This window comes from Siniperca chuatsi, linkage group LG22 (genome assembly GCF_020085105.1).
Source record: "Siniperca chuatsi isolate FFG_IHB_CAS linkage group LG22, ASM2008510v1, whole genome shotgun sequence".
Classification (NCBI taxonomy): domain Eukaryota; kingdom Metazoa; phylum Chordata; class Actinopteri; order Centrarchiformes; family Sinipercidae; genus Siniperca; species Siniperca chuatsi.
Genome location: NC_058063.1, coordinates 7,770,375 through 7,797,313, shown reverse-complemented (window position 1 = coordinate 7,797,313; position 26,939 = coordinate 7,770,375). Strand labels below are relative to the sequence as shown.

At 41.0% G+C, this 26,939-nt stretch overlaps 2 protein-coding genes across 19 annotated transcripts in view; one reads left to right on the top strand and one right to left on the bottom strand.

Annotated features, from left to right (window-relative positions):
- Positions 1-1,413: 1,413 nt before the first annotated feature.
- Positions 1,414-15,747, bottom strand: LOC122869977 (dynactin subunit 1-like). 11 transcript variants are annotated; one of them, XM_044183480.1, is made up of 32 exons: positions 15,594-15,747; positions 13,501-13,566; positions 13,197-13,391; positions 12,646-12,727; positions 12,490-12,521; positions 12,018-12,038; positions 11,373-11,396; positions 10,463-10,549; positions 9,866-10,018; positions 9,651-9,674; positions 8,948-9,145; positions 8,511-8,715; positions 8,306-8,384; positions 7,981-8,140; positions 7,633-7,737; positions 7,116-7,307; positions 6,875-6,991; positions 6,630-6,782; positions 6,248-6,408; positions 5,842-6,010; positions 5,447-5,515; positions 4,903-5,115; positions 4,500-4,661; positions 3,946-4,077; positions 3,697-3,822; positions 3,404-3,546; positions 3,071-3,237; positions 2,820-2,941; positions 2,535-2,730; positions 2,343-2,416; positions 2,161-2,250; positions 1,414-2,023 (listed from the first exon to the last, which is right to left on the bottom strand). In XM_044183480.1, exons 2-32 carry the CDS (start codon positions 13,540-13,542, stop codon positions 1,886-1,888), a joined length of 3,831 nt encoding a protein of 1,276 aa, XP_044039415.1. In that variant the 5' UTR covers positions 13,543-13,566; positions 15,594-15,747; the 3' UTR covers positions 1,414-1,885. The 11 variants fall into 11 exon arrangements, with proteins under 11 accessions (XP_044039415.1, XP_044039416.1, XP_044039418.1 ...); XM_044183481.1 differs by having other exon boundaries at positions 2,820-2,938; positions 15,594-15,746; XM_044183483.1 differs by lacking the exon at positions 9,651-9,674.
- The window catches only part of tdrd7b (tudor domain containing 7 b), a 27,910-nt gene continuing 15,148 nt past the window's right edge, over positions 14,178-26,939 (top strand). Inside the window, exons 1-4 of one of the 8 annotated variants that reach the window (XM_044183493.1) lie at positions 14,178-14,434; positions 20,126-20,332; positions 20,711-20,855; positions 25,193-25,400. In XM_044183493.1, the coding sequence (XP_044039428.1) occupies positions 14,432-14,434; positions 20,126-20,332; positions 20,711-20,855; positions 25,193-25,400 (563 nt within the window). In that variant the 5' untranslated portion in view covers positions 14,178-14,431. Of the gene's footprint in view, positions 14,435-16,975; positions 17,133-17,434; positions 17,863-20,125; positions 20,333-20,710; positions 20,856-22,962; positions 23,273-23,306; positions 23,850-25,192; positions 25,401-26,939 lie in introns of those variants that run through there. The other 7 variants (XM_044183494.1, XM_044183495.1, XM_044183496.1 and 4 more) reach the window with 7 other exon arrangements.

The following is a 26,939-nucleotide window of genomic DNA, read 5'->3' as shown; positions in this document are numbered from 1 at the left end:
GGTTTCCTCCACACAAACCACTTAGAATTAACGCCAAAAAGTTCAATCTTGGTCTCATCAGACCAGAGGATCTTATTTCTCATAGTCTGGGAGTCCTTCATGTGTTTTTTGGCAAACTCTATGCGGGATTTCATGTCTTGCACTGAGGAGAGGCTTCCGTCGGGCCACTAAAGCCCGACTGGTGGAGAGCTGCAGTGATGACTTTCTGGAACTTTCTCCCATCTCCCTACTGCATCTCTGGAGTTCAGCCACAGTGATCTTTGGGTTCTTCTTTACCTCTCTCACCAAGGCTCTTCTCCCACGATTGCTCAGTTTGGCTGGGGGTCTAGGAAGAGTTCTGGTCATCCCAAACTTCTTCCATTTAAGGATTATGGAGGCCACTGTGCTCTTAGGAACCTTGAGTGCTGCAGAAATTCTTTTATAACCTTGGCCAGATCCGTGCCTTGCCACAATTCTGTCTCAGAGCTCCTTGGGCAGTTCCTTCGACCTCATGATTCTCATTTGCTCTGACATGCACTGTGAGCTGTAAGGTCTTTATATAGACAGGTGTGTGCCTTTCCTAATCAAGTCCAATCAGTTTAATTAAACACAGCTGGACTCCAATGAAGAAGTAGAACCATCTCAAGGAGGATCAGAAGAAACTGACAGCATGTGAGTTAAATGAGTGTCACAGCAAAGGGTCTGAATACTTATGACCATGTGATATTTCAGTTTTTCTTTAATAAATTTGTAAAAATTTCTACATTGTTTTTTTTCTGTCAAGATGGGGTGCTGAGTGTACATTAATGAGAATTTAGCAAATGGATGCAATGAAACAGAGTGGAAAATTTAAAGGGGTCTGAATACTTTCCGTACCCACTGTATATGCAACCAGAGAAGTGTTTGAGAAACTGTTTTGCCTAAACCAGTAACAACACACTGCTACATTTTAATAGCATTCACTTAACCCGCTGCTATAACAGCTTTGGGTATGGAACTTTACAGGCCTTGTTCCCAACATTACTATATCAAGCTAAGGTTACTGATGTTGGAGGGAATAACTTCTTTTGAGTCCATAAAATGGAGTCCATAACGGCTACAAGTGAGTACTTTGGCATGACTATATAGAGTTAGCATGTAGTGTGTGTGTGTGTGTGCGCGCGCGCAGATTTTTCAACAAGATCATTGTAGTCTGTCACTTGAATGTAGGCAGTCTTATCCGCATCAAACAAACTAAAGTTAATAGTAATGAGATACCCAAAAGTGCACACATGCAGTTCCCCATAACAAAAACATCTAGACTCTTGATTTAGACTTGTGAACTGGCAGTGGAGCTTCATATTGGACTGTAAACTTTGGAGCAGCTCATTTCTCTCAAGAGATGCCGACATGGAGGCAAAACATTTCATAAATCAAAATTGACTGACACATTAATAAAGATGTTTCTTGCTTTGCAGTGAATTGCTTGCCTTTATTGTCTGAATGACTACAAATACAAAAGATACAAAGGGGGAAAAGAAACTATCAATAGGTGCAAGTAGAGTAAAAATAACTTGTTCCTAGCTTTCCCCTTTTCCACAAAGAGCAGGTAAAACTGATGCATAAAAACTGTTTGAGTGATGAAAACATGACACCTTAGTAATGTGACATTCAGGAGTCAAATTCATTTGGACTTCAAAATTTTCAAACACCAATCAGTTTGACATCAATATAAAGACACTACTGTGCCTCAATGTTATTAGTGCTAGTCTTAACTTTGCAAACATTGAATACAATTTCCTGAGAGTAGTGAAAAGCAAAAGGGATAAATAGAGGAGAATGTTGAAGTGGAATCAAATGAGAATAAAGAAATGAAACTTTTCTTGATGTGCTGTCAATCATGGCTGTGAGCCAATGGCACGCTGTCTTAAGCCATGAGGAGGCGGTGCACTTGCTGCAGCTGTTGCTGTGATAGGACGAGACGGTGGACTTGTTCCTGTCCGCGGGTGCATGGAATGGCAACACGACCTACAAACACTGTTCCTCCCTGCTTCTCTTCCTTGGCCTAGGAAACAACCAAATGTGTACATGTGATAATTTTACATAGGTAAATGTGCCATTTCTTGATCATGTAATCTTCTGACTAGAAAAGATCAAACTTGGAACTGATGGTGTGTGTGTGTGTATACTGTATGGTTTTACCTTAACAAAGGAGGAGACTGGGAAGGTGGCGAAGTCAGAGGAAGCCTTTGCTCCAGGCTGATATGAGACTACATGTTCAGCTACTTCTCCCTGAAACAGAAAAATGTCCAAATCTTTGGTTTTGTATTGCTGTCAGCTTATTCACATGGTAGGGAGATTAGACATGATTCTGAAATTGTCACCTTGAGTTTGTCCAGAGCATTACTGAGGTTCTGCAGTCGAGCTGTCTGCTCCAGCAGCTGGGCACTGGCACTAACTGGAAGAGAAAAGACAGGAAATTAACCAGTTCCCTCAGCTGAGAACAGCAATAAGCACGTGCACACACACAGACGGAGAAGAGGACAGTCTAGAAACTGAGACACACAAACACACACCTGCTGTCTTCCCGGTGACGTCCACCACTTTAACCTCTGCACTCAGCTTGAGCAGGGTTGCCAGCAGTTGGTCAGTCCTGCGATAGATGCCTGTGTTTAGTCCATCCGGTGGCGTGGAGCTTTCTTTGGACACTTGTGGCAGTTTGGGAGGGCAGAGTGGAGGCAGGGAGGCCAGCTGGGCTCTTATTTTCTCCGCCTGTTGGTAAAATATACTCTAGGTCAATATTACCAGGGTTTAGAGAGCTAGCATAGTGATACAATATAATAAAACCAACACCAGTGTACCTTAAGTCTGTTGTTTTCATTCTTGAGGTGTTTAATGCCCAGTCTCTGGGCTTCAACCTGCTGCCTGAGGAGAGGGGAGTCCACCACCTGTACTGGTCCTGCCAGGGATGGAGGCAGACCTGCTGGAGAGAGAATGGTGAGTGCTTCTCCTTAGACAGTGGTGTGTCTTTTTGCCCAAAATTTAGGAACACAATTTTCCCAAACATAAAATGACAACATTTCAATCTGACCATAACCACACAGTAATTCACCTCCTGCAGATCCCTGAACAATGGAGGCAATTCCGGTGGCAGGTGGGCCTCTCAGGCCTTCGATGGTCATCTTCGATTGGTTATTAATGCGTTGTTTCAGCTCTGCTTTCTCCGCCTCCAGCTGGTCAATATCAGCCTGCAGAGCATCCATCGTCTCCTCAAACTCCCTGGAGATGAGGAGAGAGGAAGGTGAGCGAGCAGGAAAATAATCAGCACAAGAAAGAAGAAGGGCAGGTCAGAGAAAGATTTAAAAAAAAAAAGAAAAGGACGTGAAATCTGCCTCCAATGTTGAAATGTGGTCATTTCTTCTGTTTGCTTCTTTATCGTTCTTACTTTTCTTTCTTCTTCAGCAGGGCGAGGTTCTCGTCCAGTTTTGTCTGAATCTTCTCCACTCGTTCATCTGCGTCTTTAGTGGAGGTGTCCAGCTTTTTCTCCAGCAGGCTCAGACGGACGTTGGCCTCACTCAGCTCCTCACCCTGGGAAAGAGAGGTACAGGTACATTAAGTCAGTTTAGCATTCCTGTTCTGATTCTTTTCATTTTAAAAGTGGCAGACGTATATAGAACATTCACTTCACAGAGAAAGGTTAAGTGATTTTTGTTGGCGGTGTTTGCTTAAGTGTGTCACCTTGATCTTGAGGGACTTTTTGAGCTCCTTGATGACCGTCTCTCTGTCTTCTAGTTTAACTCCTAGACCCTCAGCGTCAGTCATCTCTGCCCTGACAGTGGATGCTCTTATCTCCACTGGAGGAGTCTGAGGACGTGGGGGACATAATCAAATAGTAAGAATTGGAGGTGACAAATGACAGACATATGCTTGGATTTCAATGTCTGATTTCAATGCGATTAATGTGAAAACGTTAAGGCACACAAATACCTTTCCCTGTGGTTTGTCAGCATCATACTCCCCTTCCTGCATGGCCGTGGCCATCTTGTTCATGGTAATGATGACAGAGCTGCAGGACTGACGCAGACACTCTGGGCCGTTCAGGCCATGAGAGCCATACACCTTGGAGAAAAGAGTGTAGATTTAGACAAAATAACGCAGCTGCTAAAACCAACCACCTATGTCTACTTGTCCCTAAACAACAATACTTACAATACTAAGAACACAGGACATAGTGTTTTTAAAACTTAAGTTCAACATAAATCAGACAGTATTTGGAAATGCTTATTGTCTACTATATCTATTGTTTCTACTTTAGTCCAGTATACTTCTGACAACCTTGATGTACTTGAATTCTTGATAGAATATTCCCCAACCACTAGCCAAATTACAACAGATGCTTGTGAGATCCATCTGTGACTATGGATTCTCAGTTTAAACTAAAAAAAAAGACCTGAAACTAAAATTGTCAGTGATAAATGGCTCATTGTTTATGTGTAAAGAGTATCGCGCAAATGGTACATGATTATTCACAGTTAAACTACCTGCTCCACAGCCTTGCAGGCGATATCCTCCAGTTTGAGAGCATTGAGGCCCTCCTGTTCTGCCAGTGGAGCGACCATCTGAGCTCCAGCGGCAGCCACCTCCTGCAGCACAGCCACCACACGGGTCTGCTGGCGCCTGCACTCCGTCAGCGTCTCTGCCACCTCCCAGACGAGACACAACATGTCACTCAAATATATACTGTAGACCAATCATTTTTGTGTGTGCCTTAGTGGGTTAATAAATCATACCGAGGATAAACATTAATGACAAAAAGAAAACTTCCAAGTTGCTCTTGTCAAACCCACGTTCATGTAGCCATTTACTCTGTGTGTGTGTGTGTGTGTGTGTGTGTGTGTGTGTGTGAGACCTTGTCTATATTATGTTTATTTCTGTATTCCATACCTGTGGTTCAAAATTGAGAGCAGCAGGTACTCCAACTACGTCTGTTCCGGGCATGCGACGGCGGATCTTCTTACAGAACTGTCTGATATCAGAACAGGAAGTGTCCAGGTCCTTTAGAAGGACAGCGAAGCCAGAGCTCTCCTGACCTGCTGCCAGGAACGCCCTCAGACGAGCTACCTCCACTCCCATGCAGTCCAGGGCACTCTGGGTAAACTGGTGGTGAGAGGATGAGATTAGTGAAGTCAGAAAACCCTACTGCTATATTCTCATTTATGTTTTACTTTGCTTCCCTTAATTCCTCATAGGGATACTATTTCTTTCATCTTAAAGTGTTCATCTAAAAAGTGTTTCAATTAAAAGAGTCATAGTCTTTTTAAACAATCACATTGTTGGAATTTCTCCTCGATTTTGACCTTGATAACCACATGGAAATGAATCTGCTACTATTTGTAGAAGCAAAGAATGCAGCATTCTGTTAGCTCTGTACTAGGAGTGAAACGGTCTAAAGCTTTGTAATTAAAAGGAAATTGCACTGTCGAAGTACCTTAATGTGGTCAGCCAGCTGCACTGTGCAGTCTTCAGTGTGATCTGCCAGATGGACACTGTGCAGTTGCTGGAAGACAAAACAAGTGAGAAATGTTACGTTTAAGAAAAGATTATATTCAAACAAAATGACAAGTTGTCTGTGTTTAAATGTCCATTTCACCCATATACATGTGGGGATGTACATACATAAACATAGTTGTTTACTATATATTTTTACAATATGTTGTACAACATGAAGTTCAACAGGCTGAGAGACTCATTTAAAACCATTACATAACAGTTTTAAATGCACATTGGAAGATTGGACTCTTTTCCTTTATGGTACACTGTGAATCCATAAGTGTGATTGAGCCTGTGTGTTTACAAGTCAGATGAACCACATTCTTTTGTTACCTGATAGTACTTAATGGCTTTAGTCAGAGGTTCCACCTGAACAGTCTCATCTAGCTGATCTTTATGCAGCAGGTCGATGAAATAATCCAGAGAGCGCTCATGGAAGCTCATTTCAGAGTAGAGCGTACCCATGCGCTTAAAAACCTCCACGCTGCAGGTATTCAGAGCCCTAGAACCAGAGCAGGGAAGAGGGAAAAGAACAGACAAGACCAATTGTGTTACTGAATTAGGTTTACAATATCACAGCTGATTATAATTATTCCAGAGAAATCTAATTCTTTTTTATTTGTAAAAAACAATAATTCTGCTTTTACTGCCAGCAGCCTAGACACAATTCTTCAAAATTCTCTGATAATAACACCCGATTCTATTTCTGACACATTAGTGATGAAGCTGCAGTGCTTACTGTTCATATTTATGCAGAGTGGCCTGCAGCAGGTTGAGGGAGTACACCAGTCCTGAGGCAAAGCTGCGCTGTTCTCCTGGAGGCCCTCTGAGCCCCGTCCCCTGGACCAAGTTCCCATTCAAGTCAAACTTCTCCTGGGCCTGTTTACTGATCAGCTCAGCCTACCAGGTAAAGGACACACACACACACGCACGTGCGCACGCACGCACGCACGCACACACACACACACACACACACACACACACACACACACACACACACAGAAGCATTCATTATAGAGACAAACTAAGCACAGCAAAAAGAGTTCAAATCAAGTTAATAGTGATCAGGATTCTGCAAAAAAAGATGCTTGTACTCATTTGTCCACTACTCACAAACATACCTTGCAGATGAGCCTGGGGATGAGCAGAAGGACCAGAATACAGTCGTGATCTCCACCGTGACGCAGGAAGGAGTCCGGCATGAAGGAGGTGAGGAGGGATACCTGTCTGTTTGACTGAGCCACTTCCATTTTCCTCAGCTCCATCTCAATGGCCTAGGAACACAGATTATATGCAAATGGTCACAAAGGTGTAAAACTCCTATCAGTCATCATTCCTGGCATAATAACACATGAATGTTTCCTACCTTGGCATAAGCCTTGGTCTCTGCAAACTTAATCTTGAAGTCAAATAATTCAGCAGGGGGTTGCTGAACTTGTTCAACATTTGCATTCTGCTGGCTGATCAGCTCTCTGTTGGCCTCCTAATGCACAGGGAAAAAACCACATACAGTGTCAGGGCATCCACTTGCACAGAATGTAGGCTCAGTGCTTCCCCATCCTCTGATTATTTTGTTGAGCATGTGTGTTTCCCTCCTCTCCACCCACCTGTAGCCCTGCAGTGAGCTCTCTGTATTTGCTTATGGTGTGCTGGTAATCAGCTACAGTCTCCTGGGCAGCCTCCACCCTTTTGTCAGCCTCTCTGACCTTTGCTCCACTCAGGTCCAACTGCTCCCTCAGCTCCATTTCTGTCTCCCGGGCATTCTCCTGGAGCTCATCGTTCATTTCGTTGATGGCCTCCTATTGTTACAGGAAAAAGTTAGAGGTCAGTGATAGCTTGATAAAAAGGGAGTTGTTAGTTAATAAATATCCTATTTTTTATCTTATTCTACTTCTTTTTCATGTGACCTTTGTCATTTACTTAATCATCACCATTATGGTAAAAGTAACCAGGGAATTAGTACAGCGACAATTTATCTACTAATTTACCTTAAAATGAGAATCTAATAGTGAATACTTGCACCTTCGTCACACATAGTATGAACAGAGTTTGTATTGGTTAGAAAACAGAAACATCAGTGGTGTTAATAATGAAGCTAGGAATCATAAATGCAGTTGTACAGACCAAATCAGTGACTGTTTCTCTCAGCTCTCTGACTTTCTCCTCCAGGTCAAGGTTTCTCTCTGTCAGGGTCTCCACCATCTCCTCTGACCCCAGTGCAGCATCCACCTGGTACAAGTGCACACACACGTATATGTACAGTTCAATTCTGAGATAGCAAACAAGAACAGTCCCTCGCTTTGTTTAAATGTCCATACTAAGTACTTCAGTCTAAATCTTTTCTGTTAATAACTGTATTTTTTTAAATATTCACTTTAGTGTAACCAACAGAAAGCAGCATCAGAGATTCATAAAAACATTTCTTCTCTCTGATCATATTCATCCTCTTTTCTTGTGTCTCGTTGCCTTTACCTGCTCCTTCAGTTCATCGATAGTGGCCTCCGCCTGCTTTATCTCGTCCTGCAGTTTTTCCTTTTGAGTCCTCAGAGTCTCCAGCTCAGAGTTCTTCTTCTCCATCTGCTTCTGCAGCTTCACATGCTCCTGCTTCTCTGAAGAAGACAGGTCACGCATCCTGAGGAGGAAAAGGACAAAAAAAAGATTTTTTTACTGGGTGCAGACCAAAATGTTGACAGCTAAAACTGCCCAAACCCCCTTCTAGGCCTCGTCTTCATTAACCCTTTAAAGAGAGTCTCTCAAATTATAATTTAATCAGCAGCTTTTGAGACATTTGACTGACCGAACCAACGCCTCCTTTAGTCTGCCATTCTGCTCCTCTAGCTGTTTGACATGGTAACTTGAGGCAGCTCCATCTGAGCCTGCAGGAGAAAAAGAAAAAACAACACAGTGTGAGAAAGCAGTACATAAATAAAAGAGAGACATGACAAGAAAAAAGAAAGCGGGAGATGAAGAGGCCTTTGTGGATTAGTGAGGATAGTACAGACCTTTCTCTGAAATCTCATGTCTAAGGATCTCCAGGTCCATGGAGAGCTCCTCCACTTTCTCTTTCAGTGTGTCCACCTCCACTTGCAGTGACTCTGCCCGCTCTTCAGCCATCTCTTTGTCCAGCGTGGCCATCTCTATGGCGTCTGCCGTGTCGGCCATCTCTTCCATGTAGCGGTCCTTAGACTCCTGTGCCTCACGGGCTTCCTGGAAGGAGGACGTACAAAATAAAACTCAAGAAAGTCATGTATGATGACAGTGGGGCCGCTTCTTTCATTCTTATAGGTTTGGAAAATATCAGTCATTTCATATCCTACAAATTAGCATTCATTTCATTTTGTCACAATATACTGTAAATACCCTGATAATGCTATTTTTCAGACTTAGGCACAAACAGACACAATTGAAGTAATTATTAGTACTTTATTTTTCTGTGTACCTTCTTGGCCTCTTTGAGTTGTTTCTGCAGCTCAGCCTGCTGCTCCTGCATTTTGTTCTTCCACTCCTGAAGCTGCTCCAGCTGGATCTTGTGCTTCTCAAGCTCCTTCAGCTTGGCCTTGTCCTCTGTCCGCTTCATCTTCAGCGTTTCGAGCTTCTCTTCCAGGTCCTTGACCTGAGCTCGCAGTGATTCCTCCTCCTGAGCAGGACAGGTGGGTGGAGGGGAGAGACAGTGTAAATGTGCTGTCTTTAGCTAATTTAAAGGATTAACTGGACTTCATTAAATGTCCCAAGACTTTATTTTAAGACACTAAAGAAACATTACAAAAACACTGATCAAGTCCCCACCACCAGAAACCCAGAACAAGATGATAAATGTGAATTTTGCTAAATTAATTTGCAAATAATTTCCTCAGTTAATTGACTTTAACCTCTGAATTCACCACCTCAACAGGAACCTCTGCCAGTAACATTAAATAGCAATGACGATTAATCCATTCCCTCCAAACACAATTGTGGAATTGAATATTTCATTCAGTGTCTCAGAAAGTCAAGCCATGCATCATCACCATATAATTCACCGTGAGTGAGGACATTACAACACCATATTCAAAGTATTGAGAAGGTGTGTCTGATGTTATGAGTTTGTTAGTAAACTCATGCCAGGTATCATCAGCATGCATGTAGCCATTAGAAAACTCTACCTGCTTGGAAATGGCAGGTTCCACCTGGTCAAACAATGACAACATGGATGAAATGGGACAAGCTCATTAAAATAACAAATATAATGGAAATGCTGATTTGCTGGTCTTTTGTGCTGGTGTTTGTAATGGATTCCACATGAATATATGAAAATTGATTTTACATCTTTATGGGCATATTTTTGACTAAAATGCTCTTCTAATTGTCAGTGACCCACCTTGCTTGGAGTGGCCGGGACCGGGGCTGCCATTGCTGCAGGCGACCCGCTGGGCTGAGGCATGACAGGGGCCCCCAGTGCACCCTGGTGGGAGGAAAAGCCTGTCTCACTGACATCTCCAGACAGAGAGGACGACAGGCTCTCACGAGACGCCTGTTGGCCAACGCAGGTCAAGTGTTGGAGAGTGGCGAGAGGGAGAAGATGAGGGATGAAACAGAGGAAGAAAGTATTTGAATGTCGGTAAACAACTGTAACAATCCAATAATCAAAACAAGACCTTCTCCCACAGTGAACACACAACTTTGATGAACCCAGTAGAAGAGTGAACATCCTGTGTTATATGCTGTGCCGCTAGATTCATATCTTGTGATAAAATACAATAATCTTCCCGACAATTATGTCTTTCAGAACCAACATTTCACCTCCCCACTGTCCCTTACAAGGGATGTTCCCACAAACACCACTTTGAGTTCATTTATCTGGTAAAGCCCTTCACCTGTGCACCAAAGGACAACAAATCACCAGTTTCCAGTGACAAAACAAATCACCACTCCCTGTGAAGTAACAGGTGAGGTACCCTGATATGACAGAGCGTACCCTGAGTGACAGGCTGAGGCGTCCGGAGGGACGTACCAAGAGGGAGGGGAGGGAGGTGGCAGGCGTGAGACGACTTGGAGTGCTCCACTGCCACAGTGTGATCATAGGAACTGTGTTAGGACTCTCAAGAGTTATTTGAAAACACAGCTGCAAACCCTGTGATACTGTGTTCTTGTTCATACACATTATAATTACCAAGTCAGTTATATCACCATCCTGTTGTGATTATGCTCATACTGTATATGACATTTGTACAAGTGCGGAGAAGTACAACCAGCTTTTAAAAATGAGTTTGAAAATAAATAAAAAAAACATTAAAGCTGGCATCACAAGACATAATCACCATCTTCAGACAAAGCTTAAAATGTTTAAATATAATACTCACTGAATTTTCAACATTCTAATCATAGTTTTAAGGCAGGTTTCCATTGCCTTGAATTCCAGGGTCATGGAAAGCACTGCATAATACATACTTCCATTTTTATCAATTTTATGAGTAAATGTCACTTACCTTCAACACAAATTACAACATACTAACACCTAAACTGACTATCTACATTCTGTTAAATAAAAAACTATACAAAAGGACCTTCATTAGAGGCAAAAATGCAGAGAACTGCTTACTGAAGAGTCTTTATATACCATCATTATAAATCTCAATATTACACTTATCAAACTAATGTAATCCTGGTTTGAGGACAAGTATGTACTTCTTATCGTACTACACAAAAATGCATGGCCTTTGGAGAAATTTCAAACATTTGAAGCTGTGCCCTTGATTTAAACTTGCCTAGCACCCTCAAAAGGTTCAAACATTAAAATAACAACAACTTTTCATTATGAACTGCTGTTTTAAATTATTCTGTTTTGATGCCGTTTGCCCTCCTCTGTCTGATGTAGACGAGCTCACCTTGGCAGAGCGGCGGGTAGAGGACTGGAGGAGAGGAGGAGGGGAGTTGGAGAGAGAGGGATGGGCGCGCGCACACACACACGCACGCACGCACACAAATATACACACACAAACACACGTCCAGTGAAGCAAGATAAGAGATTAGCAGCTCATAAGAAGCATACCCACTGTTAGTTCATATGCACTGATCATCACTTTGACAGCTGCATGCACCATTTAACACCATTTTAAAGAATAGTTATTCTTGGCATAGGAGCAGAATAAAATGTGAACTCGTGCAACAGTGACAAAATGTCACTGAATTGTGAGGCCAAGAGGAATGACAAAGACAACATCATGATGACCTTAAAACTCACAATTTTGGGCTCTAAAGGTGTATACTGGATGCCATCACCAGAATAAAAAAAATAAAAGAAAACAAGCAAACAAACAACAACATCTGGTGTACAAAATGAAGTGCAGCCACAGAAACCCAAAATAAAATACAGTGAAAATGGCATCTATCAATGACAAGTGATGTCTTTATGTCCTGTGCAAACATCAACACGTAAAAGGATAACTTAAAAACAAAAGATGAGTTGCCACATTAGTGCGATTAACAACAACCAAGGCAAAAGCAAATGTGTTGAATTTAAATATTTCTACCTTCTTAACGTTCACAAGTGTCTGCAAAACGTATTCAGAAAAATAAAAATGAGAAGTAAACCCAAACGCTGAGAGGCAAAACAGAAAGTAATTCGCAATTGGGGGAACATTTTGAAATAAAGCACCTCTGGTCAGGAAAACACAGAAAAGGACAAGTCAGAGAGACCGTTGATAGTCATATCACCACTCTCTGAAATGGATTTAGTTGCTTTACTGGTCTGATTAATCTTGTTCAACACATTTAAAATGACATAACTGCTCTGGAAAGGGTAGGTATTAACTTAAAGTGTAAATAATTTACTTAAAAAGAGTGAATATATGGACAAGACATATTTCTTAAATCCATAGTACATACACAAAGATCCACAGGAATCCGACCATCTTCGAAGCCAAATCATGGAAACAACATAACATTACTAAACTGACAAAAGGACAAAAAAAAATCAGTGAGGAGCATGTAATGGTTGCCTACCTGCTTGGTTGTTTTGGGAGTCTCAGGAATGTCTGGAGGAAACAAATTAAGTATTATTATCTACTGTTATCATTATTATTATTATTATTATCATTAACTTTGAATTACTGTGTTTCAAGAGTATGAATTTCAAACACAGCTGTGGTTCACACTCACCTTTTTGTCTGGGTATCTTTGCAGTGCCTGATTCAGGGGTATCTGGTGAGGTGGCACTGGAGCCATCTTCCACCACCTGGATCTGTTCAGAGTGACAGAGAAACATAGGGGTGTGATCAGGACAACATGGACATAAAAAACAGGGCTGGGAGCAGGAACAAACAAGTGTTCATTTGTGATCATAAATACAGAAAAAAGGATCTTCAAACGTATCATTCTATCAAACTATTGACACTTCATACTAATGAAAGTATACAGGAATTTTTATGCATATGTTGTATTAGAAATATTTTGTATGATCAATAATCTGTCTGTGTTCCTAAATACTAAGGTCAGACAACTGGGAAAACTGGATGAATCCTTAATCATTTTAAAAGGTGAGTGTCTATTGACCCCATGACAACCATGCAACTCAAACCTGAGTAAAATTAGGATCAATGATTGATGTGATTACACCAGAGTAATAGGAAGCTCTACACCATCATCCAACCCTCAAGTGCACGATGTACAGTACATTTATCTTAACATCACAACGCATTTATGTCACTAACCTGGGACTGTCTCACAAATATCCCGTGATTTTCCTCACAGGTGAAGTAGCGTTTCCCCTGCACGGTGCCATCGTTCTTGCCTTTGGCCTCATTCAGTATGACGCCCACCCATTTCCCAGAGGCAAAGAGGGTGGCGCCAATATAGGCAACAGTGCCACGCTGACCCTTCCCTATCACCTCCACTATAGAGCCAATCTATGAGAGGAGGAGCAGAGACAAGAGGGTGAGAGACTGTGAGTCTTTACACTCTAGTTAATAGTTTATATTTTGTCCTTTCTTGTGTCTGTATTGAAAAGTGACCTACCTTTGGAGGTTTACCACTCTCCACCGTTCCTGCGCTGCTCATCTTGCTGATCAGTGGGCTGGTCAGCTGGAGGATTTGGGAAATCCAGATGGGGAGAAGTAGGGAGAAAGATGAGGAAATGTGGGAAAGAGAAAGTAAAGGTAGGTTGGTTACCAATGGGAATGAGGGGTGAGGTGGGAGAAGGAGAGAGACAGTGAGGTGAGGTCTTTACATATCAGAGAATGTATTGTTTAAATTTCAGAATTCCTCAGGCATGGTATCTTTTTATATCTTAATCTTAGTCAAATATCTTAGTGGGAGTATGTACAACAAAGATTTTTTAATATTGTCCACCAGACCTGCAAAAAGACCCAAACAAACAGCATTGTTTTATGTTTAACAATAATCCCCAATAATTCTCCCTGCTCCACCTATTAGGAGCAGTCTTAGGAATCAAAAATATTCAATGACAAGAGAGTCTCAAGGCCACAAAGCACAGGAATACACTCATGCACCCAGTCATATGTCCTGGACCACAACAGACCTCCTAAGAAACAAGCCATATCCCTGCCTTGCTCACACAAAGACGCTCATTCAAGACAAACTAGGACTGCAGTAGAGTCTAATCCTTTTAAGGAGCTGTAGGGACATGTGAATTCACGCTGCCTCTCAGTTTTAAACCGCAGGGCAGAAAACTGGACAGAAAAGGTTTATCAAAGCCTTATGATAGAAGCTCTAAAACAGGATTTTGTTATTTTCAGAGAAGCAGAGAGACAGTTTTGCAGAATCCTCTAGAATAAACACTACTTAAGATTAATGGGAACAAAAGCTTGCCTATGGGCTAAATATAAGGACATAAACTTCATCTTCTTTACAGGATATCTACAGTTTCCCTAATTATATTCTTACTCGTTTTATCTGAGGAGGACAAGAAGAATCCTACATCCACTGTATGGTAAGTGCCACAAACATTTACTTTTTAGAGGTTTAGCCATTATAATGTAATGACTTCTACTGATTAACTGCATCAATTAAAATCAACACTGATGTACTAAACAAGATATTATTATATTATACCGAGTATCCATGTTACTCACCCGGGGGGTATAAGAATGTCGTCTGTTCAAAGCCATAATAGCAAGTTAAGATGGTTTCACCTCCAGTACAAAGATAAGGCTAAAGTTCTAATTTTTCTCTACTTTCACATCCCTTCCTCTTTTCCAGAGAGAGGAGAGGACAATACAAGACTGTGATTTCAGGGAGGGCTTCTATGTGGTGCATCACAAAACGTCACAGCTGATTTGAACTGACAAAGGGAGGGTAATATCTAGCTGTTGTGTTTTCCCACAGGAAAAATGCATGGATGTTAGCTTGATACTTTACATGGAGCCACTTAAATAGTGATAAAATAATCAATTTACTAGCCTACATTTATATAGCTATATTTATATAACACTCAGTTGAGAAGTAGTAAGGTGTAGGGAAATTAATGTGTTTTTCCCTCTCTTTGACACATTAAAGTAATCTTTAAGGAACTTACAAATGTTAACAATTAGCTTCTTTAATCATTCAATCAGTTATCAGCTGACAAACAATGGCAAACAACAATAATAACAATAATTTATTCCCTTGGTACTATTATTTATAGGGTCGTGTGCTAAATTAGTTTAATGATTTGTTTTTATTCAGTCATAATACAATATATAAGCCAACCACAAAAAAACACACTTAAAAAAATACACAATGCAATAAAAAAGGACCCTGGATGCACCAGCTCTACGAGAGAAGAGGGTGGACAAAGTGCGATAGAAAGAAATGTCATGAAACATAATCAAGCTATTCTGCTTTAACGTTGCTGCTTTGTTAGCTGGAGCTACGTTCAAAATAATACTGACAGCCATACACAAAATGACTTTAAAATAACTACACTTTACATTGCCCTCTAGGTTTAGTTAGACATCAGAATTGAGTTAACAGTTAGCTAAATTAGCTTTATAGCTAACGTTAAAACTGGCCAACTCGGCTTATTAGCAAGCAAGCAAAGGTCAGAAAGAAAAGAACTATTAAAAAGCTAACATAGAATAGCTGTATTTTGTAATATAGCGTTATCTTACCTGGCATACACAGAGATTCCTGTCTTTAAATGTAGCTCTTTGAGGTGTTCATGCAGACAAACAATAATCCTCTGTTGTTATTTTTTGGCTACCTAGCTTGGAAATCCGGTACGTAGTCTGTTCCGGTTTTTTTTGACAGGTCACTTCCGGCGGCCTGACAGACCAACGATAGGAAGAAAAGTGGAAATTAGCGCCCCTGGTGGATGCACCCATTCTTTCATAAATTCAATGCACTCTTCATAGGAGTTGGACATCTTCTTCCTGTTGATGACCTAAGGTTGGGAGGGGGTGTTGTCTTTTTTTGGTCATATACTGGCATTATTGTTACTGCAACATTTCTGTAAATTATACATGTAAAATAATGTTCAGGTTAACAAGAAAAGAGCTATGGACAGGGATCAAAGGAGAGGTCTTGAGTTTTCACAATTTAACAGAACTTTATGCACAATTATCTATAATAAAAAAGTTTTAAAAAGTACACCATAGAGGATGTTTTGGTGTTTTTGACATGACAAACCTTAAGCAATTCAGTAGTTGTTGCTTTAATGACATTTGAATATGGATAGGGACGATTGGGCAAAAATAGTGTCTAAAGCAAGGCAGTTGATGAGAGGCAATGGTAAAAGAAACACAATAAGATACTTAATCAATATTACCTAAGGTTTTTAAACCAGCATTTGGATTATTAAATGGAAAAGTAAGTTAAACTTACAGAGTGGAATAAGTTAATGACATTATGTAAAATATTATTGGGAATGGGAAATAAATAAACAAACAAATAAATGTGCATAATAAATTCAAAATACATTTAAAATATTTCAGTCAAATATTAAACAATAAATAAACAAATGGAAAATAGAAAAATAAAACATATATTAGGAATATTATATAGAGTAAGAAAGATGCTGAACCTTCTCTGGTTCCAGCTTCTCAAATGTGAGGATTTGCTGCTTTTCTGTTTTATGTCATTGTAAACTGAATATCTTTGGATGCGGACTATTATTTGGAGAAAACACGCAATTTGAAGATGCCACCTTGGGGTCTAGGTAATTGCAATAGGCATTATTCATTTATCTTACAGACTAAACAATTAATCCACTAATCAGATGTTTCAATAATGGGAATAATTGTTAGATGCTTCCCTAATTTATATATAAGAAAAATATGGGTTTGTTTGGACTTAGTTTTTGTCTTTTCAGAGGAGAAAACTGAGAGAGTCTTAACTAAAAATTGAATTTAGTAAACGTACAGGCCCAGCACATTACTGCAGAAAAAGTAGCGTTCGTTTTCGGTGCGATTGGACGGGACATGTGTCCTCTGTGTTGCGCTGCGGCCCCTGGGTGCATATATTGACGTGTAATTAGCGAGAAGCCCATGCACAGGCGACCAATCAGGTGGCGGAGGAGAGGCTGTGCCTGGACCGGCTGGCAGACACTCCGTGCACAGAGCTCCGTCCGCAGCTCAGCACTGTTGCGGTGACATCACTGACAGCAACCGGACCAGGTCCTGACTTCACCATCCCTGTCTGTTTAGAGCAAGGTAGAATGTTTTTTGTAGCTTTTATTCTGACTTACGTGGACTTTTATAATACTCACTCCTGGCAAAGTTTTGCAGTGTGTATTTTGCCCCTTTCTACGCTCCCGGCTAGGATGGCTCGAATGCTTTCAAGCTAGTTAGGACACAAAACCTTACTTCCGGTAGTGACTTTCAAAATTATAACTTGTGTGATTAATATGCCTAGTAAAAAATATCCGGCAAGTCTCTGTAGTTTTATTATGAAGACGACATGTATGTGTATCCGGTCTTTTGATAGCGTTCTCTGGCTAGCTTGACAAGCCGCTGTCTTGGAGGTGGCAGGAGGATTTAACTCGATGTTACGCGGTGTATCGTTGCCTGAGCGGACTGTATACCGGGTCTGGTACATTTTGCCGGCGCCATTCAATCTGTCAGGACCATTTAGGAACAGTTTTGTTCAGAAAACGAAAAAAGACAAGGAAACTTCATCTAAATAGTTTGGTCCCGATGGAGGGTGTGGAGTCGAAGTGTGACGCGTTACGTCATTCATAGTTTCACTGTCCCGTCTGAACTGCTGTCGGCGCTGCTAAAAGTGGCCATATCAACAAGTGGCCTAAACTCATCTAACGCTGAAACATTTTACTTATAACTAGTAAGGTAAATCTGATAAGTTCATTTCACTTGTTCCCAGCGCAACTGGTTTCCACCTTTTCCTTCATCACAGTACCATCCAGGCTCAGTGCGGAATATACAGGTTGGCCACTTGTTATTAAAAACTAGAGTTGCACTGGACAGACTTCTTTGCGTAAAGTTGAAGTTGCTTGTTGAGGGTGTGTCTCCACGTCCGGAAGAGTCCAGATTTTGCTATCATACCGAATATTTGTTGAAATCTTTAGATGCAGTCGTCACGAAGATCATAATGGCTCAGGTTTGGACTTTGTAGAGTTCTGTAAATTCCTCTGTAGGGTGGTTTGGTTTGGCTGCAGACAAACTGAAAGTGTTTTTCTGCAGGCTGTACAATGGACCTAAAGAGCCTAAAGCTCTTTACCAAAATGTCTCTACGGGGGCTACAGTAATAATTTGTGGCTTTAAAAAACGAGAGAATTTCGGAGTGAATTAAATCACCACTAAATTTCTGCTTATTAGACAGAACAGTGGAATGGTAATTAAAAAATTAGCTCTTCTTTCCCTTGAGAAAAAATAGATGTGGTCGATACATGCTTGTTTTGGTCATAGACAATGACTATATACATCGAAAAAAAACCACTGTGACTATACCTACATAAAAAACATATCCCAATTCCAAAATTCTAAACAAACATTTCTAATTACTCTGTGACAGGGCCTTGGCCTGATTGTACACCGTTTGCTTTGGAAATCTGATCAACAGTTCCTAAAAACCTGCCTAACCAGTCAGCCATTGGTTCATGGGATGAACTCAATCTATGTGCAGACTATTGCACATTTGAATGGGTTTGCATCATCATCTCCAGCAGTCACTCTCAGACTTACTTTCTGCCTTAAATGGTTTAGGGAAAACAAAATTGACAATATGCTTAGTTAATTCATCTGTCATAACATGCAGTGGATTGGTTTTTAGTGTGTTTGTTTTCTTGTTCCTTTTTTTGTTTGCATGGTTTATATGCAGGGATGTGCACAGACTTTTTGAGGGCATGTTGCTCTAACCTGAAATAAGGGTAACCCCCTTTTTTCCAGCGTCACACTGCCATCTATCAATGTGATTGGAAAAGAGGTGTACCTGTGTGGTGATCACACTGTTTCAACATGGCACAATGGCCCTTCATTTAATTACTTGTTTATGACAGCAGAAGCTTTGTAAAGCATTCAGACTTTGAGGAAACATTTCATTTTTGAAACTGAAAAAGTGAAATCCACAATATTCAAAGTTCAAACATAAACTCTTTGAACTCAGCTGATTATGAGTTGATATTGTGTACATCATGTAAAGTAAAAAATGTTTTGATTGTACTCCTATCTCCATGAATGAATACCATTTTATTTCTTTAGCGCTTTAACAAAGCTTTTGTCACAAAGACACTTTATAGACATACATACAGTTCAGAATTGTAAGGAATACCATTGTAAACAGCATATCTTTTTCTTTGTCCCACTCTTACTCGCATGGCCCTTTATAGTAACTCTCTCACACTCAGCCATTACCACCCTCATATGTACCTGTGTGATGTGTCTGATGCTATACCTCACTCTCTGGTCTGGAGCCTTGTGGTTGCGCCTCATCCTAAATTTAATGATTAGAATCAGAATTAACAATACCATTGTCCCGAGCATTTTCCATTTAGAATTGCTTGGACATGATAGAACTACTATTTAAATTGCATAATATAGGCAATATTTCACGCCGTGATACAAATGTGACAAGCTGCACATTGTTTGGAAGCATATGTGGAGATTTTTTTATTCACAGGGCATCCCTTTGGTTATACCATTCATTGTTAATCATTACTACAACTTCAAAAGACTCACACCATGGCAACAATACCGAGTTTGGATGCTCCAGTGTCACATGCCAGGGGGCATACGGCCGCCCCATCTCTGTCCCGCGTGGCATGCCTATCAAAAAGTAATAAACGTTTGGATATGGCAATTTCATTTAGTCTAACATTAGCAATTATGGGCTACTCGTATTTATGCAGCCACAACAGCATAAATAAAATCCTCCAGAGGGGCAGCTCAGCCAAAGAGGGCAACTTTAGCCCGCACTTGTGCACGTCTTTGTTTATATGATCTTGTAACTAGGCTACTCTTTAAGATCTCTACATCTGTCAGTATATTAATCGAGTATGCTTTGATTAATTCAGTATTTCTCTCTTCAGTGTTCATTTTTTGAATTTAGTTGAGTTATTTTAAGATGGTAGGTGTAGAGCTATTTTTATTTCCACCTTTCAACTAATCTATTTCTGCATCAGTTTTGTTTATTTGCTTGCTTATTTATGGAATTGCTTTTTGGGTTGTTGTTGGGTTTTTTTTTTCTTCAGATGGCTGACGTGGAGGTGGTGAAGAAGATGCTGCGGGCAGTGCTCCAGGCCAACAAAGGCGGAGTGTCACTGTCTCGTCTGCAGTCAGAGTACAAGGAGCTGACCGGGGATCAGATACCACACAAACAGATGGGACACAACCACCTTGACGCACTGCTAGCCAGCATGCCCACTTTAGTCCGCATGGAGCGCAACCGCTCTGGAGAGGTGTGTGTGTGTGTGTGTGTGGCTGGTGCAGCATGGTTGGTTTGAAGGATAGATGTGTACACATGATTGAACAGGACTATTGTTTTTTCTTTTCTTTTCTTTATTCTTTTTTTTTTCTGCTTACATGTTATCATCAATGCTCAGATTGATGATTCAGCTGCTGCCAGTATTTTCTCTGTGGGATTCTGGCGCGCATGCATGGCTAAAGTAAAAAAATGTTTGTGTTGGAGCACCCCATACCACAATGTATCCAAAGTACTGCGTGCATAATTTGGATAAGATGCACACCTGGGGGTTAATCGGAGGTAACTTGCTCGACCTTGTGATGAATCTCTTATTGATATTAGTATCTGTCTGTCTACTCCCCTCTCTCGCCAGATGGTGTGTTTTGCCTCAGGGGCCAATGAGACGGCCCATATAGCCAAGGTGGTGGCTCGTCAGCGCAGCTCCAAGAAGACAGGCCGACCCCACGTGGTGAACACCCAGATGAGGGTCAAACCGGCTGCCCCACTGGTTCTCAATGGTAAGATTTTGGACCACTATTTTGGGGCGCTTGTAAGCATTAACACAGCTACACAGCGATTTTCTTTAGCTTATCTTAAAAAAAAGAGAAAAAGAAAAGGCAATGGTTTTGGATCTAATTGGTTTACCATTACAGTATTCAACAGGAAACTATAATCCAGTTTCACAAACTGCACATACTACCTGTAATCTTACAGATGTTCCCTTTTATCAGCATCTTCTGAAGAATACACATTTAGCTCTATCCAATTACACAGATGTTTCTGGCTTACATTTACTGAGTCACCAGGTGGATTTAAATCAGTTAGGTGTTGGATTAAATGTGATTTTAGTTACTGCTAAAATGTAAGAAGTATACATGCAATGTATCTTAAAGCTAATTTAAAATCATTAAAATGCCTAATCTTTGAAAGCTTGTAGTTGTACTTTTGATTCTCAAAGGTCCACAGTAGGCTGAAGTAGACTTAATCAGTAATCTGTATCTTTTATTTAAGAAGTGCAAATAAATATGGACATTAAAAAGACAGAATCATGAATAGTCTGGCAGCTCTGTGGCTCAGTGGTTAGAACTGGAGTTGGGTGTCTTGTGTGTGTTGGACCATTGTGTGTATCCAGACACTGGAACAGAACAATACATGTCTATAAAGGACTTGAATGTCATTTAAATGTAAATGAATGACTACTTGGCTGCACTGTTCAAAACATGTTTGACAACATAGCAAAGCGAACTCAGCATAAATTCAAGCCTTTGGATGAAAAGCAGCACATTTACAGGACATGTGGTCCAAGACATGACTTCCCATAATAAGTCCTGTTATCAATGTGAATATATAATTTTTTTTAAGTAATACGGTGTAGTCCCTCATTCGTCCAGGAGTGTTCTATCGTAGAAAAGGTTTCAGTCGTAGTCATCTGGACACTGTTTTCAGAATCAAGACGTTTCGGCTCCCATCCGGAAGTCATTCTCAATTTTTTAAGTAATGAAATAATGATTAAATAAATGCATCTAAGAAAAAATACATCTTAACCAGTAAATTTTCAGTAAGGGTATGAAGTGCATGATAAGGTTAGGCTCTTTGTTGGTGTCAAAGTGGTCATCTTTTGCCAACCAGTTTGGGTGGGTTGGAAAGCTACTGTGGCTATCCAGAAATTCAGAGACCATGAGAGGACATAAGAACTTGCTATAGTCAGTGTGTAATGACTACATGTTGTGAGTGCCTACTCTGGCTAACATGACACCAGTGCCCTCAGTGGTAGCTATGGCCCTGCTGACAATATGGGACAAATAAAAACAACCTATTCTGTTAATGACCAAAGACGTGGATTTGGCCAGTTGACTGTATATCTTTGTTGTATAAAATCCATCCTGTCTGCATACTGATGATGACAGAGCAGTTTTGCTTTCTGCCCCTTGTGTCTCAGTTCCTTTGAGTAAATAATGTCTGGGTTACTCTTATGCTGTGTTTTCTATTATACCCTAACCAAACATATTTTTATACAACAAAATATTAGACTGATCAAACTAATTCAGTCCCAGTAAGCTGTTGCCTGGAAATATATATTTAGTTCTCCATCCATCCTCTCCTTTCATAATAATCACTCAATTTCTTGAATATTTCCAAACCTTTTCCAGACTCCTCTTGTACAGTAGCACTGCAGAAAGAGACAACTAGAAAGTGTCCAGTGCCTGTATCAGCACTGTGACAATGCCACATTAACAAATGCTTTCTGTGGTGCAGCCCGGCAGTTTGTGGATGAATGACTGGCCTGTTTTAACTGTTGCTCTGTGGAGACCTGCAGTTCCTTAGGCACTAAGAATATCACACGCACTCAAACAGACAGGCTGCACAGGTGTATCAGGTTTATATGTGTTCAAAAATGTCATATTTTTCTGACTTTATTTGCTCTATAAACACATTCTACCATTACCATACATGCACATATGCAAATGTGCAATCACACAAACCCCTCCACACTTGCACACACACATACAGAAACATATGCACAAATTTCTGTTTAGCGCATACACCTCCGCTAGACTGTGATGCTGCAGAATATTCTCAGAGAGGCAGAGGAGGAAGTGGGAGGTGGTAGTGCAGTGAGGCGAGAGAGAGGAGGAGGAGTGGCAGCGAGAGGGTCGGAGGAAAAGAAAAGCAGAGGGATGGTGAAATGGGAAGGAAGGAGGGGGTGGACAGATGACAGGGACGGAGGGAGTCAGAAAGAAGGAGACAGTGGGGTGAGGTGTTGAGATCTGAGGCTAATGCAGCCCATAGCTGCTGAGACTCAGCTGCAAGCGAAGAGCAGCTGATTCACAAATCAACCTCCATCTCTCTCTCTCCCTCTAATTCTGTCCTCCACCGCCTCAGCAGGATATTGATATTCAGGCAGAGACAGACCAGGGACTGTGTGTCTATGCCGGTGAGGTGACGCGGCGTCTGCTCTGAATGTCTGTGTGTGTGTGCTTGTCCTTGCCTATATTTGCATGTGGACTTACGCTTGTGCCGTCTGCGTGTGTGACTGCTGAATTTCTGTGATGTGTGTCTGGAAGTTTTATTGATTGATTAATTGGCTGATTTATTAATTGACTGACTGCCAGCAGCCCATAGGGTATAAGCATATCCACTCAGAGAGAAAAGAATACGATTTAGAAATCGAAATTGCCTATTGATGACATTCGAAGACGTACGCTGATGAAGCTGCTTGTTGTGTTTTGTCACTGGAAAGATTTAATGAGATTTAGCAGGAAGAGAGAGGATGAGAAAGCAGGAGAAAGTTCTAGATCTTGCTGAGGAAAAGAGAGATGAAGAATCAAGGGAAGATAAAAGAAGATCAGTCGAGGGAAGAACTGAAAAAGAAGAGGGAGTGTGGGAGTGGAAATGACTAAGGGTTGTGCACAACAAGGTGGGCTGGTGATGTCACTTAGCAGAAATGTGATGTCATGCTGGTCATGCTGTGCTTGAATGATGTAACATCAAAATGATGAGGAGCTGGACTGGTAGGTGCTGTGTTAGGATAATTGCACTCTGACTTTTGGGCTTTTTACTGATCATACATTGACTATCACAGATTACAGTTACTGGGTTTTGTAATCATCTTAGAATGATCCTGCTACTTGGTGTTACATGTACTTTTCTCCGCTAGTAGTAATGTTACCACTACTGAGGAGATAACTGTTTAGAAAAATTATCACACAATGAGGGTTCCTAGAGAGATTATTTTGTATTTATTCAGGGTGTAAGTATATAGTGTATACATGTATATTGTATGCTATATTTTATAGTATGCTCTTTTCCAGCAGAGCCCCACTTCATATTTAGACACGTACTTTAATTCACCTTAAATGTTCCTAGTGTAACCACAGTCACCTGAATTGTGCTGTCAATTTCCCTTCAGCTATTGACAGCAATCGCTGTAACACAAAATAACATTAGGCCCATTTATAAGGTTGCAAATTGTTAAAGTATTAAAATAAATAATTTAACATTTTGGGAAATATACTTATTCGCTTTCTTGCCAAGAGTTAGATGAGAAGATGGATACCACTCATGTCTGTGTATAACTATTGAGCAGCTAGAGCCAGGCGTTGATTAGCTTAATTTAGCATAAAGACTGGAAAACAAGGGGTAACAGCTAGCCTGGCTGTCTCCAAAATTCAAAAATATGCATACCAGTACCTCTAAAGTTCAGTAATTACCATGTTAAATCTTGTTTGCTTAATCTGTACACAAACATTAATGCAAAAATGTTGTGGTTTTACAGGGAGTTATGTGCTGTAGATAACTATTCTGCAGTGACTTCCTGAAGTCTCTGCTGGTTTCTCTCTCTCTTCCCTGACGAGTTAGTTACTGAACCTTTAGAGCTGCTGGTATACCTGTTTTCCCCTGCTTCCAGTGTTTATGATAAGCTAAGCTAATCGCCTCCTTGCTCCAGCTCCATAGTTAATGCAATGACATGGGCGTAGTATCAATCTTCTCATGCAACTCTTGGCAGGCACGTAAATAGGTGTATTTCTTTGACCTTCCCCACCCATTTATTGGAATTTTAAACTGACGAATCCAAGTATGTAGGTACAGGAGAGTTTTCTCAACTGCTCGAAATGATGTCATTTTTAATTTGTGTTGTTGCCGCTTACTGGCCCGCAGATTGGAGCGATATTATTGTTCATCAGATCTACTGTGTCTACAGATATTGAACTATCTATGACACTGTGCCCTCCAGACACACACCCTGACTCAGCTAAACCTGATGTTGAGACAGGGTGTGTGCACGCTGTGTGTATGTGTGTACTTTCAGTCCTTAGTTTTACTTCTCTTGTTTGCTTTCTCTTTCTCTGTGTAGCCAAACCTCAAACCTCTCTGAGGCAGCCGAACCACCGTGGGCGAGGCGGTGGTAGAGGAGGAGGCGGCGGCCGAGGGGCGGGACATGGAGACTTCAGACAGGCGAGGGACATGAGGGATGGCCAGCCAGAGGGCAAGACTGGGGCACATCCGAACAAGATGTCCAATCAGAACACACCCAACAGGAAAGGGAATCCACCTGCAGAGAAGTGAGTGAGGGAAATGGTTGGGAGCCAATTAGGTGTAAGCAGTTGGACAAAGAGAAGCTCAACAGAATTATTTACTTAGGTTACTTCACTTAAAATAAGTTTATGAATTTAGATGATTTTATGTGATCAATTTTATGGTGTTTGAGATAGGACAAAAATACAGTCTTTTTTGCTGTTAAGGAATCAAAATGTGGTATTTGCATTCAAAATATGATTTGTTGCAGGCCTTTAGTATGAAAAGACAGCTCACATCCCAATGCTGAAGATTGGTCTCCACATATTTGTGGGATTTTATAGCACAATTATATGTGGAAGTCACCAGCCAGGCTTCCACACTGCTTAGGAAATCCAAGTAGAGGAATGTGCAAATGACTAACGTGCTCAGAAAAGATAGATCTCATGCCAGAACATTTCCTGTAGATTCACTCTGCAACAACTTTTAAAATTCTTTCACCCGTCCAAGACATTTCCAAAAATCAAAAAATGATCTTTTCTGGGTAATTTGAAGATTTTTAGATATTTTAGAGTGGTAAATTACATACCTTTAACCACTTTCTTATATTTTCTTGTCTCTCTCCACCATCCAGTCCAAACTATAGCCAAAAGCCAATGAAAATCAATGTTAATCTTACATGTCCCCCATTCTCTCTCTCTCACTCACTCTCTCTCTTTCTGCCCCCCCTCCCACCTGTGTGGTCTGAGCTGAATCAGAATAGGTCTGCTGGTGAATGGGAGCCTAGTTGAACTCTGGTTGGTTTCTGACTGCAAACAGCCTCCCTGCTGTTGCTTATTCAGCACTGGGGTGATGATGTGCTCCCTAGATTATTCTGGTTCTCTCTCTGCCTGTCTCTGTCTGTATCTTTCTTCCCTTCACTTTCCCACTTCCTCTTTCTACCTCTTTTGTCTTTGCTTCCTCATCTACATGCTTTGCACATTTCCATTGTTCTCCTTCATTTGTGTCTTTATTTTATCCCCATCATTCTTCCTTCTCTCTCTTACACTCTCTGTGAATTCATCGGTAGATGCTTTGATCCCCCCTTTGCTGGTAATGGGCCCAAATCTATTTTTCTTTTTCTAAAATCAGCACTTATTCCAATAGACTGTACTAGTACTGTCATTCACAATGACCTGGATTGAATTAAAAACCTCATTCATTGTAATTGAAGAAGCCATCTAGAAGCATTGAGAGATATTATCTATCTGCCTTGCTTAAACTATGAATCAAGATTAATTCAGCTCATTGACTAGTTCTCCCACTTCTATCCATCCACGGCTCTTTTCATCCGTCCACTGTGAAAACAATTGACATCAGTCCTCTGTCACTGTCACCATGGGTGTCCAGTGTGCCACTGGCCCTCCGCAGCACAATGGGGCGGCAGGGTGGGAAGCCTGGTGTGTTGGCAGGGGACACGAGCCTAGAGCAGGGGGGATGTGAGCCCTTTCTAATCCCTGCTCTATTCTCTGGTAGATTAACGCTTCTAAACCGACACAGAGTGAATCAGCACATCTCTCTGTATCCCTCTAGATCTTCCATTGGAC